We start from the raw sequence: 15,271 nt of genomic DNA on the forward strand, positions 1-15,271 counted from the left end.
TTTTTCTCTTAAAGCAAATTAAACTGTTGTAATGGTAATGATGATAATTTCACTGAAATCACCTCCCCTCTCACAACTATTGTGAAACGAGGGAACAAAGCCCATACAAATTTCCTTGGAAGAAGAATAGTTTGAGCCTGTGTCCCTGCCTTTCTAATTCTTCTACTACTMGCAGCTGGAACTGCTGGCACTATCTAAGCCATTTGCTCTTATGTTTGACTGTTTCTTCTTTGTTTTATGTCAAACCCTTTTTCCTGAATCATACTGAAATAATTTATATTGTACTTAGGTCTTTGTCAGTTCACCTATTTGAAGCTGAAAAGAAGCAAAGGTAAAGAGAAAATTCCCTATTCTCTTAACTTCTGTCAGAAGCTGCCTGCAAGTTCCATATTCATAGGTATTAATAGAGAAAGATCCAAATGTGGAACTCACAAGATCGCTTTTGTTTGGTTGCTGCTATGACACGGGATTAGACACTATATAAGTCACCTCCTTTTTGCCTCCCAGCTTTTAATTCAGCTTCTAGACTCTCATATGCTGTGGGTCCCAGCAGCCATCCACAATGATGCTTCTTTATCAGGCCTGCTATCCAGCAAAATGAGCRTGGGCTGGAAGACTGGGTTAAGGGGTTCATCCCTAAAGCCTCTTCCAGCTGGGAGATCCAAGTGGGGGGGCATAAGAATTTCAGTTTCATTTTGGGTGTTGTCATATCAGATTACATATTTTGCWTGTAGTAAAAGGATGATGTGATTGGTTGAAATTTTGGCAGCTCAAAGCCCTTAGTGAAGAGAATTAATGTGGAGCACACAACAAACAGTGACAATTTTCACTTCAGAATTTCTGCAGTTATGCAAAGTGGATATAACACAGTCTCAGACAAACAGTTTGAATCCTTCGTAATGCAAAAGTGCTTTGCACTGACTTTGTGTAGAATAAGAAGCTGGAACCAATCATTATCTGATAGCTRAATTAATCTGTATGGTTGCCAGTTGTTAAGAACAAGGTATATTTACTCTGCCCTTTTAGTTTTAAAGTGGCTACTGCATTTTCAAATAACTTCATTTAAAGCCATGCATTTACTAAGCTAAGCATTTCTAAGCTCGGCTTCTGAAAGCAGCTGTCTATGTGYGCACAATCTATGCATGTAAGTGCATTGATCTTATTAAACCTTAGTAGCATTTTAAGGCCATTAAATACTCGTTTTCATAATCTTTAAATGACATTTCCTGTTTAGTAATTAATTATTCACATTCAATGCTCACTGAGTCGTCGTWCTATTTGAATATAGGTAATGTGCTTTTTAAGAGCTTAGTGGCAGTTGAGCACTTCTAAAGAGCAGTACTTTTCAGGAATTTTTTTCTTAAAAAACTAGAAACAAACAGGAAAAAATTCTAAAGCCTATTTAGATTGTTATTTTCATTATTACCTTGAAGTAGTTTTCAAATAATTAATTTGATGTAAGATACTGTAGGATACAAGAGATATCAACAGCTGTGAATTTTTAGTACCAAGTCTGTAGTCTTGTAGAATGGCTCTGATACCTGGGAATTATGATGAGATCTGCTAGGAGAGTCTTTTATTCTTCTTACTCAACTTTTATTCTTTAGATTATTCCGGTTGCGAGGAGCCACAGAACAAATCTGTGCTGAAAAATTCCAGTCAGCCACAGGTACTTGTTACACAGCATTTACATTGTTTGAGTGCTAGCAATGGCTGTGTGCTGTTGTAACATGAAGTTGTCTCTCTGTCTTACRAAGTATATGCAATATGGTATTTTCTAGTTCGTGGGGTCATAATTTTGGTGTATTTGAAGCATTCAGCTGACTTGGCTGGATTTTTGAGTGTTCTGGAAATACCATGACTGACCATGACATCTGTGTTTTACCATTTGGGTCTAGTAAATACACAAGTATGGTAGGCAACTGATACCCTTWAACAGTTGTTATATTTCTTAAGCAAAATCAGCATTTTTTCAATATGCTGTTCAGTGACTTGATTTCCTTATATCAAGGTAAATGATTTTTTAAATGCAGTTTTTAATGAAAAAACATTGCCTTGCTTATAAATATTGTTGAAATSCAAACCTTATGCTTAATTCCTCGTGTGAGATTGTATATTGGTTTGGTTTAACTTTTGAAGTTGGTGTTGATCTCCAAATCAGTTTTTACTTTGTCAGTGCATTTTGGATACTAATTTTCTTTTATAATGATATTCATGGAAGTGCAGACCATGACAGCACAATACCCAAGATTAACCTGCTACCCTGAGCATGCAACTAAACGCTTGAGGGCCAAACCAATGAGCTTGAGGAAATCCAGGGAATGGGAACAGCTGTCAGAAAGCACTGGATGTATCTGCTCAGAGAGGCATGATCCAAAGCTGGCCTCCAGCTCCTGTTGGTAAGTGAGGCTTAGTCTCAATGGCACTGATGAACAAACAGATTGGTCTTATCCCAAGGAAAATTTTGRAAGGGTGTTGGCAAACTTTTTGCACACTTTTGTTGTTTTTTTCAAGCCCTCTTTTATGTAGGAAGAGGAGGAGCTATTTCAATCCCAGTTCATGCCACAGTATGGTAGTTGAAACCCAGGTGAACTCTGTTTTTGTAGTTCCTGTTTGGACTTCACCATCTCTCAGTGTAGCTAGTATCTTCTGTATGGATCCCAAACAACTGAGACTGAGCTGTGCAGAGGAAGGGGAGKTACATTTTTTATGTTTCTTAGGATACACTTGGGGTTTTTGGGATGTTTTGCTGAATTTAAGAGCTTGTGTGGTTCAGGGCTGCTTTCTTCTCTATCCAGTATTATAAGGCCCATATGTATGTAATAAGAGTGAAATAATCACTATGGTTTATTTTTAGGGAAAAAGACCTGGATGAATAGATGGTATTAGCATCTGATTTATGCAGAAGAGAAAACCCTAGGAGGGGTGGGATTTTCTTAGGTGACTCATGYTCTGTTTTGCTCATTATCATTTAACTAAAAGAAAAAATCTAAAAAACACTGTGGAGTCGAAAATCTATTCAGGGAYGGTGCGTTATGTCAGTTTTGCCCAAATCTTTTTATCATGAATACAGGAGATCTTAGTTTTCTAGAATTTCCAAAAAATTACCTTTACAAAGCTGCCCAAAAATGTAGATAACAGAAGCTCCTTTAGGAGTATGTTTTCCTACTTGTCCTTTCCACCCCAAAACACAAAGCAAACTGAAAATGAGTTTGGCATTTCTCATCTCAAATTTTGGACCTTGTAGCTGATGGATATTTTGCAGGAATTTGCCTGTACACAAACAGTTTTTTTCAGGCTTATGCTTGCTAATGACACAGCTGCCTGGAGCTGAAGCTGTTCATTGAAGAGAAAATGGACAATAAAATATCCAGAAGTGAAGGTCAGGCAATGGGGGCAATAAAAGGGTGGCAGTGTGGATTACTAGATGCTCATGTGGGTTGAAGAATCATCCTGACAAGTCACGCAGTACAAAGGAGGGTGTTAAATTTGTTTTTGTTTGTCTCCTCTTGCTTGCTCACTTGGCTAGAGATAAACAGAACACACAATGCCAAACAAACCCAAAAAGCTATGGGCATGCACACAAGTAGAAGCTGATAGTTAAAATATAACTGACTTCTAAGGCATCTGATTTAAAAATCTGGGCAGCTATTTAAAATTCCTCTAATTTACCAGAGTGGTGTTGAAACAAAGTTAATCAAAATCTGCCCACCTGTTTTAGCATGAGAGAAAAGTCATGGTTTCTTTAGATGCTACCCTTTCTCATTGTATTCTGTGAAGAATGGATAGGAGGGTACTGCTTCTTCTGATCAATATCCATTGTAACATCAGAGAAAAKAAGGTATTGGAAAAAACAGGAGCTTTTTGTTCTTCATTGCTGTCTCCTTACTCCTAATGATAAAAGTTCTCCTATTTCTCCCCTCTCACTTTAAAACCTAAACCCTTCTTAGTAACAGGCAGCATAGCACTTCAGTACTTACATTACGAATCTGTTCATACACTCAGGTAATCCTTAAACATAGATGTGCTGGCACTGCAAGCAAATACAGATACTGTAACTWTGTAGAGGTAGTTGTGGACAGCTGTCACTTCGCTGGGTGAGCAGAAGTAGATCTCACTAGCGCCATTCCCTCTTGGCAGGGAATTTCAGATTCTTTTACAGCACAGATTTGAATTACATTAGTAACATTTCTAAAATGTTTCTAAATTTTTAGACTTGCCCCATGCTTTGCACCTTCAGCTCTGGAATACTGAAAGCACCTCACGATGTTGAGGGACAGRCACGGTCAATCTCTTAGTATGTGAATTCTAATGCTTTAGAGGTCTGAGCTGGAACAAGAAGTCAGGAGTCAAAGGGAACTCTGCTAGCTGGATAGTGTCCCCTTGCACATGATGGAATTTTTTCAGGGCATAAGTGGCATTTGGATGCTTTCACCATTATGAAACCGTTTATATATTTGTCCACTCTCTCYCTGCAGTCTCCTTGATGTTAAGCACTTTGCCATACACAGGTGGAATCTTGTGTTGTGCTTTTATTTCTTCCTCCACCCCCTTGCCCAACTCTTAAACTTTCTTGTGGGTGGAGGGAGAAATTGGGATGATATTCCAGTGAGAATACATCACCTTATTGCTCATTGTTCATCTTTTGACTTCAAAGGGTATGAATTTTCCTTCCCATCCTCTTTTAGACTGTTTTGTACCTCCTGTCASCGGGAATGCTGCTCATTATTTGAGGTGCACAGCCCACTCTGTCTTAGTCAATTGTAGTTGCTGTTCTAATGATTCTGACTCTGAACAAGGCGGTGATCTCCTGGGAGGCTCTGGAGGTGCCATTGTTGGGTTTGTGGTACTGTTCTGTTCTTTGTACTTTATTTCTTAAGAATAGCACATAGTTAGGGCTGAACTCCATTGGATGTAGAACTTGGCTGCTTCCGGAGTGATTGAGGAAGTTAGAGCCATGTAGCAGATCTCGGGAGTGCTYTTCTAACACTTTATAATGCTTTCTATTTCTTTCTAGACTTTGTGAATTTCTTTGTAGATGTTGTGACTCCTCAGAATCATGTGTGTCTGAGGCTTGTTATTGAGTGAAATCTCTTGCGTAATTGGTCTCTGATTATTGGGAATGCATCTTGTGTACAACAGTGCAAAAGCCCAGTTCTCTACAGGCTACTAAAGCATTTCTTTTGCTGTTTCTGTGTCTGCTTTTCCACAGCTTGCCCTTGAGTGTTTTGACAAGGTAAATATTAGCACTGGGAACTTAATTAACTTCCCTTTGTTTATCTCTTGTAGACACATTCCTGTTCCTTCTGAGGCTCAGGTGGCAATGGGATATTGAGAGTAGCAGGGTCGCTTGCCTTCTCCAAATTAGGCAGATTCACAGATGTTTGCAACATTGGAGCTAGAGGGAATGCTTTTCATAAAATGATCTAGAAAACATGCCTATGTTGTAATTTGTAATATCTGAATAAGATTTTCTGTAGCACTCTAGTGTGTTAAGTCTAATGAAACATGACCTGGACCTTGCCTCAAAGGGGATAAACACCTAACTGGTCCTTTTACAGACAAAAGTCTAGGAAATCAGACACAAGACAATAATTGGAAACAAATAAAAACACATGCATCATATTATAATAGTTCAAGGGTGTTGTTTTTTCAAAAGGGTGTCCAGAAAGAGCGRAATGTCTTCAGTTTTCTGGGGTATGTGAGAGGAGGAGATGCTCAGCTGAGAAAGAAGGAAATTCCAGGTTAGAGAGGCCTGTATGGAAGCAAGCATATAACAGTGCAGAAGGGCATGGAGATATAAATATAGAATGTCAGTAAAAGTGTATGACTCATACTGCTGTAGTAGCATAGTGCAGAATTTATTTGCAGAAGTACAGAACAAAAACCCTATGGTATACTATGATGYATTTGCAGATAGTTTTCCATAGCTGGTTAATGCATCTTGCTTTTTTTGAGACGAAATTGTGCTTTGATTTTCTTCTTCTTTTTGTTAGGACTTTGTTTTCAGTTGAAGAGTTAAGTCCTCTATTGAACCTTGAATGCAGCAGTTSTGTTTGCTGGGTAGAGATGAGTTAGATTTGTTTTTAATCATGTAACTAAATTTAGCCTGCAATCTGTATTTTAAGGCATTGCTATTAAAAGTCTAAAAGTGAGATATGTATCGTAGTTTGAATTTAAAATAAGCCAGAGGCACAGCTGGTGAGGCAGTCATGACTCTCTGATCATGAGTGGAGGGAAATAAGGAGGGAATTTTCTCACCTTGCAGGATGAATGTAAAATCTGATAGGTCGTTAAAATCTGCCCTTGCCCCCAGCCCCCCTTTCCAGTTTTGTTTCATGATTGCATGAATTTCATGACCTCCCTCTGTTTCCTTTTTTCAGTCTAATCACATATCTGTTTGATATCAGCCATATGAACACAACTTCACATGCATTTAAATTGTTACATTTTAGTTTTTCCTCGGGTTTATTCAGTGTGGTACTTTATGTTTCCAGTCTCTCCTCTAAAAGGAAAATGGCCTTTATCCCATCTAAAACCTGAACCAGAGACAAGACTTTGATGGCATCTGGAAAGTCCTGGAATTTGCCACATTCAAAGTTACTGTTCAATTTTTCAAAGCAGTGAAGCATGCTGCTAAGTATTTGAATGATCCCATTGACTGAGCACTGCCCGTTTTGACACAACTTGGTGTAAATATGCAAGCAAAGAATGAGGAGTATATCTCGTTTTTTAATGAATAAAAGTCAAAGCTGTTTAGATGTTTAAAGATGGCCAAAGTGCTGGTAAAGATGGATCTGCCAGTAAAGTGCAAGACAAACTTAGCATGTCATGGAAATGGCAAATTATCTCTAGTCTTATCATATGGAATATTAAAATGATTTAATACAGCACTGCCTTTAGCAATGTTTGCTGTAGCAAGCTCCCATTTCCCAAGGCTATTTTTCAGCCAGATCAATTCCTTGGCTTGGCTTACCTTCCTTGTCACAATTAGTTCAAGCACAATGAAGTGTGGTGGCCTAGTGGGGAGAACAGCTTTTTGAGTCTAAAGTTTCTTGGTGTAAACTGTTGCCTAAGGAGCTCTTACTCTGCACTTTTGAACTTCTTAGTCTGTGCTAACAGATTGTCGCTGTCCTGGTATCTTCTCTTGGTGAGTCTCACACATCCTCAAAGCTTTGCCTATCCAGCCAAGTATTTTCCATTATTTCATGTGTTAATACAAGTTATTGGATGTTCAATATTTTAATATCACCGAGGGCTCTGAAAGGAGACTGGATGATTTTCTCCTTTTTTTTTTTTGTGGCAGTAGGAATGGGTCACAGTGAGAAGCCAGTTGTTTGCTGGATCACAGATGAGTCTCTGACTGTAGTCATATGAATTCCCTTGTCGATTGGTCTTGCACACATGGCTGTSGTTAAATTGATGACCCGATTTGGGGACATGTCATGTAGCTTGGAATGGCTGAAATTTTTGGCCCATTTGATGAGTATAGGAGTTTAAACTGGCAAATCCATAGCTGTTACAGGAGGACTGGTGATGTCCTAGTGGTTCTCTTCCCATGGCACTTGTGGACTTTTGTGGCACATTTAATGCTCTTTGTGGGATATTTGGAAACCCTTGTGAATTGCAGCTTGTGTGAATGCTCTCTGGGCTATTCTGAACCGGCTTTGTATTGCAGCCTGTACTGCAGGTGTTTGAAAGTGGCGATGGAAATGTCTCCAGTTTTCTGTTGCTGTCATCCCTGAAATGCTTTTGCTCCTTTGTTTGAACTTCCCTGATGAGGCATGACCTCAATAGTGTGCATAGATCTGTGTTTTAGTGATACATTCTTAATAGGTGTTATGAATGAATATGGAAAAAGGTTCAGGAGCGCACCCTATTATACGAAATTGCAGAAGTTTGTAAGGAGGTTATAGAAAGAAGTTGTGTGAAGAGATGTGGACAACTCTGGCACACTGAACTCCTGTGTAAGAGGATCAAGGGGCCATTTAAACCTTTGTCAGAAYAGATAATCCCATGCACAGGTACAGGTGTTAGGCTGCAGGTGTGGYGATGCCTGGTTTCCAGCTGCTGAATTAAAGCTGTCTTCAGCCAAGAAGGAATTAAGGATGTAGGGATGAATGTTTTTTCTGTGAGGTTGCCCTGCACAAAGGCTTTTATTAGGAGGGTGAGGAGGTTTTTCAGAATGGTTGAAGGACATCAATGATTTTCTGAAGGACAGCACAGATCTGTAGATGTGGGAGAAGTGTTGCTCTGTGTAGGGCAGGGAGAAGGCAAGAGGCAGCCTCTAAATGTCARTTTTTAATGCTGGCTCCTGTGAATTTTCATGTGAAAGGAGGCATTAGGAATTTTATATAGAACTTCATATTTCAAGTCTGAGATTAAGCATTCAGTGTGAATATCCAGAGTTCATTTGAAAAGTAATCATTAATGCAGCCATGAACTAAGATAGCCTAGATGAACTCTTTCATCTAGTATTTATGAGGGATAGTTCAAAGCTTGCCTGGGTACCAAATAGAGACTTCAAGGAGATAACACTAGTGTAATCATGATACTATCTTAAAACAGGAAAATTGATATAAAGATAAATCTGAGTCTAGTGAAAATAAGTACATTTTAATGTGCCTGTTTGTCTGTTGTGTTTTACTGAGAAACAACCAACCTGTTTTTAGAACTAATGTACTTATTTTTTTTATTACTAATTCTTTCCAGTTATGTGGCTGAGCAGATTGATTAAAAAAGTGCTAAAAGGRAAAAATGAAATGCTCTACAGCCTCAGTAGCAGCTTAAAACGGCACAGGAAAAGCTACAGCGTGAGGCAGGAAGCAACTAGTAGTGCTTTATGCAATGTTGCTGGATTTGCAGTACTCTAAAGGCTGTGAACTTGTAATTTTGAGGACATTCTCAACTGTGCTTTGTTATACATGAGGACAGAAGGATGATGTGAAGAAAATGCAGAGGAACCTTTCAGACAGAGGTTTGTATTCAAGTCCTTGAATATGTATGTACCTTCATCTGTATTCTGTGAGGGATGTGAGCATGTGTTTTGGGTGATTTGCTGCTGTGTGTACGCTGATGCAGACTGCTGTGTCTACAGTTCARACAGCATGAGCAAACCAGATCTGCAGGATCATGTAGAATCTCAAGCAATGTAGCATACTCTTGTACGTGTTGTTTACTTAAGGAGCTGTCAGAAAGTTTCTCTTAAAAATCTTCTCCCCTTTGTCTTTTTTTCCCCCAGCTTTCTGAACTCCTGTGCTGTGTGGCTCATTCAGGTTGTAAACTAAAATAGCACAGGAGGCATGAATTTATATGTGTTACTCCCTAATTTCAAAAGGTATTGAACCCTTTGGACTTAATCTGATGTAGCAATTGCCTGGTGAAAAAATGAACAATAGCTTTAAAGTCATCTGGGACAATGTGGATGTTCACAGAGGATTTGAAGTGCCTTTTGGAATTGGAGCCTCTATGTTCAAAACATGGCAAGATCCAGYTCTTAGGAAGCATTGTTAGTATCTTAGAACTGGAAGAGCTTTTCAATATCGTGCGCTTCTTTCTTTCACACAAGTTGTAGAAATAACTCCTGCCTTTTGTGTGCCCTCTTCCTGCACAGTCTGGTATGAAATACCACATTTTCTGATGTCTCAGCCACTTCCATGGCTGATGTACTCTGTCCAGTTGACTCATCACTGTGTATGTTTTCTTGACTTCTAATTAAAATCTGTCCTAGTCTAATATTAGACCAACGCTCCTTGTTATATCACCCTTCATTCTTAAGTAATTCATCCTGCAACCTCCTTACTCGGTATGACTAATGTCTTTTTCTCAAATATTCTTAGAACATTTTAAAATACCATCTATTTTATAAGCAGCACAGTAGCAATACCTCTCATTACAATTGCTCACCGCTTTCTGTCATAGCTCAGTGCTTTCTTTTCCTTAGGATTTTGACAAGACTTTCACCTTTGGAGGAATTTTCCATGCATTGGTGTTTGCCTCAGCCTGAGATTTCCACTTGACACTGGGGTTTTTTTTTTTGTTTCTTTTGTTTTCTGAAAGTGTAATCAGTATTTCATAAAAAAGGCTCATCTAAATCAGCTTCTGTTAGTTTCTCTCACAGAGAAGGTGGATTTATATACTTCGGTTTTAGTGTGGTTTTTTTTTTTTTTAAGGATTCCTGGGCAGATGTTTTTGGCTGAAAAATAGAAATGATTGACTGTTAGCAGGAAACTGAGCATGGGTTGGGGAATGCTCACCAAACAGGAACAAGTCTGGGGMAGGAATGTCTCTCAGTAAAGTGAGAACTACATTGATGAGCACTGAGAAGGGACTGATTGCTTACCTAATCTTTGGACATTCAAGAAATTCTTCCTAAAAACAAAAATTAATTTATCTGTCTTTAGTCCTCTTTGATGAATGTTCTCCATTTTTGTGTACTAATAACCACCTGAAACTTGTTTCCCTTATAGTTGCAAAAAAGAWAAAGTTAATTGCAGTGTTCTGTGTTTGTACTCGGAAACATTTTGCATTCACGTTTTACATTCTCCTAAGGGTTCTGTTTGGTTTTGCATGTGTAAGTGATTCTTTGCTGGCTTGTCCAGTGAAAGAAAACACAATCTGTGGATGGAGGGTGTTTGTTGTAGCTAAGCATTGTTGCTGTTTTAATCCTTCCTRTATGCTTGCAGTCCATAGTTGTGCTGGAGCAGCACCCTGATGGGATGGTGCAAAGGTTCATTTTTGTTATATGAGTGGCTGCTGTTTCTTGTTCATATCTGGGTCCAGACATGAGCACCAGATTTGTTTGAGGAAGGATTTTTTCCCTCAAAGGTAGAGTTGAGACAAACCTTTGTTGCCTGTGTGTATGGTGCTGTAGACTGTGTATGAGGGTCTGGGTCTGTATTATCAATTCACTGCTTGCCTTTTCAGAAGCCTTGCAGCTTGCTGATGTTTTTGCCTGTGGCACTTGATACTTTTGGCTTCTGAGAGCTGAAATGCTTTAATTCAACTATAGTCCTTGGGATCAATACAGCAGTGTCTCGGTAGGGCTTGAGAGCCTGTGGTCTATTAATGATCTAACAAGATGTTACAGAAATTCTTTTTGGCTTTAGATTTCATAAAACTCAGTTTCAGTCCCTGTAGTTAGTATAAAATAGAGCTGCCTGCCTACCCTTTCCCAGTCCACTAATAGGGTTCTGTGGAAGTGCAGTAACCTGGTCTGATGTAAATGCCTGAAGTTTGGTCTATGTTTAAATTTGCTATGTACATTTTTGCAGCTGCAGATGTTTTTAGCAGAAACATATATAAATTGCAAAGTAAATACACTAACTTCAGAACAAGCAGGTTTTTTAAACCTGAAATTGTCTTCCTAATCTAAGATAGACTAGTCATTCTCKTAATGAAATTAAATTTAATCCTTTAACCTAACAAAATGTGGCTACTATGTTGAAACACCTCACTTTTATTGAATGTAGTGTGTGACTGGTTTCTTTTCCCTGAACTGCTAGGAAGCTGCAAAGGAGGGAAAGCTTTGTGCCCTTGAGAGAGAAGGACAACTAATTTTATCACTTAATTATTTTAGGGGAGCATTATCAGTGAACTGAGAGAATGCATCTGGAAAACTTGCAGGGATTGGAGTGAAAGATACCACAGCCAGCAGATTTTCAAGGAAAATGTGTATACTTCTCCTGTATATGACCTGAAGTTTCCAGTTTATTTACAAAATGCATTATCACCTTAAACTCAACTAACCAGCAGTGCCTCCCTGTATCCCTTTCAAGACAGTTTAACAGCACTCAAAGAAAAAGGGAGGTGTTCAAATTTCCAAGGGCATATGTTATGGCACCTGTTTAGAAAGCCCAGTGTTGTCACCTTTGGGTAGTGACTGGAACCCCTTGGACCTGACCCCTCTGTGAGGTGTGCATGTACTGACTGATAGGAAGAGGTGTGTGTGTTCAAGCTGGCTTGCTGGACTGGATGGTATTTTCCCCAAATTCACATCTTTTGGCCTATAAACTTGATGACTTCAGTTCAACTCTGGAGAGCAGTTTGAAGCTTGGCTGAAGCGTTTACCTAACTCRAGGTCATTGCAGGCTTCTTTCTGGGCTAGAATGTGGGTTGATGCTTCTAGTTAAAACTAAGCTGAAAACGTGCTGTGTGTATGCCACTATTTTAATTGGAAGCCCAGAAGGGACAGCTTTTCATGTCTTATCTCCAGGGATCTAGTCACTTCATTAAGAAAATAAAGCTGTCGCTTTGTGTGTATATATATATATATATATATATATATATTTAAATTCTGGGAAGCAAAGGTAAGAAACATTGCTTTATGGATGTTATCCATACTGGAAAGTGGTGTTTTGGGTGTCAGTCCTGCAGCACTGAATGTAGTATAACAACCCTTGGAGAGAAGGGTGAGCCATGTAGTGCTGATTTTGTTTAAAGTTTCCTTTCCTTGGCCAAAGTATGATTCCTGTGAAAACAAACCAGTGCATTTCCAATGCTTAATGACAGTKGTGCTGGTGTTCCTGACTAACCAGCTGTCTCCTGAGGGCTACTGCTCTGTTACCAATAGTAGTGACAGAAGGTTACTTCTATCAGGAATACATAAACTCTGTTAAATGCAGTTCATGCAATGAATTGTTTATGGCAAAGAAGGGAAGCTGAAAGAAATCTTTTATGTTACAATAAGTGTTTTTGTGTGTGCTTTCAGAAATAAGTTTTCATTAGGCTTTTGAAGCTGTAGATAAAATGCATTAAAAAGTTCTGGTTTTGAATTGGCATCCACATGTTTCAGGAACTTGGTGAATAAGTCCTCTTGACATGTGTTTTGTGTTTAGAAGCTGGCAAGGTGTTTACCTGGGGCAGAGCAGACTACGGGCAGCTTGGAAGGCACGCGGTGGTTCCCAGTGGACAGCAGAGCACAGCATCTGAACAGTGCTTGGAGCTGTTGTGTAACATCCCTGTTTCGGTTCCTTGCCTAAATGGAGCATCCCAGGTAAAGAAGAAAATTACCATTTCCATCCCCACTCTCCCTTTTTTTTTTTTCTTTCTTTTGTGCATTGAAATAACCAGAATGGTTTCCTAATAGAATCTTTTCAAATGTTGCAGCACAAGACCTTGCTTGCTCTTCCTGTAAGCTCAGAAATTAATAAAATCAAATTATTTCTATTGAAAGACTTTTGCATTCAGGAACTGACTTTTCCATGGTGGATTCAGGTTTACCATTAGTAAAAAGAATGCCAAATTCTCTCAGGTGTCAATGTGTGTAGGAGAAAGTTGTACCTGCAGTGCAGCTGAACAGAGGAGGTGGGACTTTGCCCARTTGCAGCACTACTTTTGTCTGAAACTCCAGACCAGCACCCTGTAAATCACATCTGGTGATCTCTCTGAGCCAGGGGAGAGGTTTGCATGATGCATAAACAGTTCTCCTGGCTTGTATTTCAGCTGAGAGAGTGGAAATTCCCAGTACTGTGGGGGCAGGAACAAAAGTTGTGATGTTTTTGAGACATGTGTTTGATGGCTGATCCAGAACTTCTGCCCACTATGCTCACTCTTGATCTCTTGTGCTCCTTGAGAGATCTCCAGTTTGAATTGCAGGGTGAGTGAAGAAGGGGCACATTCAGGAAAGCAGAGATGGGAGAGCAGGTGGAAGAACGTGGATTTTGTTAAAGGTGCAGCCTTGTTGGCTTAAAATCAGATTAATTATCTGTCCAGGTGCCACTGTCAGAGTGTAATCATCCAGGGCAGTAAACTTCAACAAGGGATTAAACAAAACCTGTGAAACTTCTGAAAAGTGACCTTGTTCTAAAAAAGGCTGAAGTGTTAAAACCAACCAACCAGAAAGTTCTCCAGCCACATGGCCCAAGTTGCAGAGGGCAAAGGCAGGGAAAAGGAGAGTGAAGCACTGCTTACTCTCAGAAAAGACCAGGTTTGACACCATTTAAGGAATTTGAAGGTGCAGAAGTCCATGGGTCCTGACCGAGCTGACAGAGCAATTGGCTAGGCCATCATCCATCATACTTGAGAAGTCRTGGCAGTTTAGTGAATTTCCCACTGGAAAAAGGGAAAAATAACCCCCATTTTAAAAAAGGGAAMTAAGAAAGACCTYGGGAACTACAGGYTGGTCGGTCTCAYCTCGGTGTCTGGCAAGATCATGGAGCAGATCCTTCTGGAAACTATTCTAAGGCACTTGGAAAGTAAGGGAGTGATTGATGACAGCCAACCAGGGCAAATTTGCCCACCAGCCTGACAAATTTGGTGGCCTTCTGTGATGTGGTTTCAGCATTGGTGGGTGAGGGAAGAGCAACTGACATAATCTRCCTGGACTTGTGCAAGGCATTTGACACTTTCCCACATGGCATCCCAGCTGTAACCTGGAGAGGCATGGATTTGATGTGTGGATGACTCAGTGGATAAGAAACTGGCTGTATCTTTGCAGTCAAGGATTTGAGGTCAGTGGCTCAATGTGTAGCTGGAGAGCTGTGAGGAGTGGTGTTCCTCAGGCACTGGTATTGGGACCTGTGCTGTCTGTCAGTGACATGGACAGTGGGATGGAGGGCACCCTTAGAAAATCTGYCAACACCAAACTGTGCTGTGCAGATGACAYGCTGAAGGGAAGGGWTGCCATTCCAAGGGACCCTGACAGGAGCTCCAGAGCCCATGATGCTGCACTGATGTTTAGTCAATTTTAATTCCTCAGARTCTCAGATGGCTTTCTTGTCCCTTTTGACATGGGTGTCCTTGCTTCTCGTCATTAGTTCCCAGTAGACAACTCCATTTCTGAATCTGCTTTACACTGTTTTCCATCTGTGCTTGGTGCAGTGTCCCAAATAAGTTTTCTGTTGTTTCTCGAACAATACAAAGCCAAGGCATCTGCAGCTTTTGCACAGGGAAGCTTATCCTTGGCAGGACAAGTGACCCATGAAAGTGAAGTGATCCATTCCTTGAAAAGAAAGAGAGACAACAATCTCTTCTTTATTTTGCTGCCCTCAGTGTTGCTCCTCCTTAYAGACATGTGAGAGACCTGATTTGAGAGATTAGCAATGGCACTRTTCTRGAGCAGACATCATTCTTTGCTGAGGTAACAGCACAAAGATGATTTAAGAGGATCATCTGCATCCTAGGAGGAGCTGTGTTGATGAGARAAGAAAAAACCTAATAAGAACCTAAATTGTTTCACTTCAAGATTACAAAATAATGCCAAAGCTAGAACTTATACTTGAAAATGAGTTAAATTGCAGTATGTAGGCTATGTAGAGTGAGCTGTTCTTTT

At 39.8% G+C, this 15,271-nt stretch overlaps 1 protein-coding gene across 1 annotated transcript in view; it reads left to right on the forward strand.

The window, feature by feature from the left end:
• SERGEF (secretion regulating guanine nucleotide exchange factor) overlaps nt 1–15,271 on the forward strand; it is a 139,361-nt gene that overhangs the window by 15,343 nt on the left and 108,747 nt on the right. The window contains 1 exon segment of the mRNA XM_057369278.1: nt 12,837–12,994. Within this exon segment, the coding sequence (XP_057225261.1) occupies nt 12,837–12,994 (158 nt within the window).

This window comes from Malurus melanocephalus, unplaced genomic scaffold (assembly GCF_030028575.1).
Source record: "Malurus melanocephalus ecotype Western Australia unplaced genomic scaffold, MMel_1.1 scaffold_106, whole genome shotgun sequence".
In the NCBI taxonomy this organism is placed as follows: domain Eukaryota; kingdom Metazoa; phylum Chordata; class Aves; order Passeriformes; family Maluridae; genus Malurus; species Malurus melanocephalus.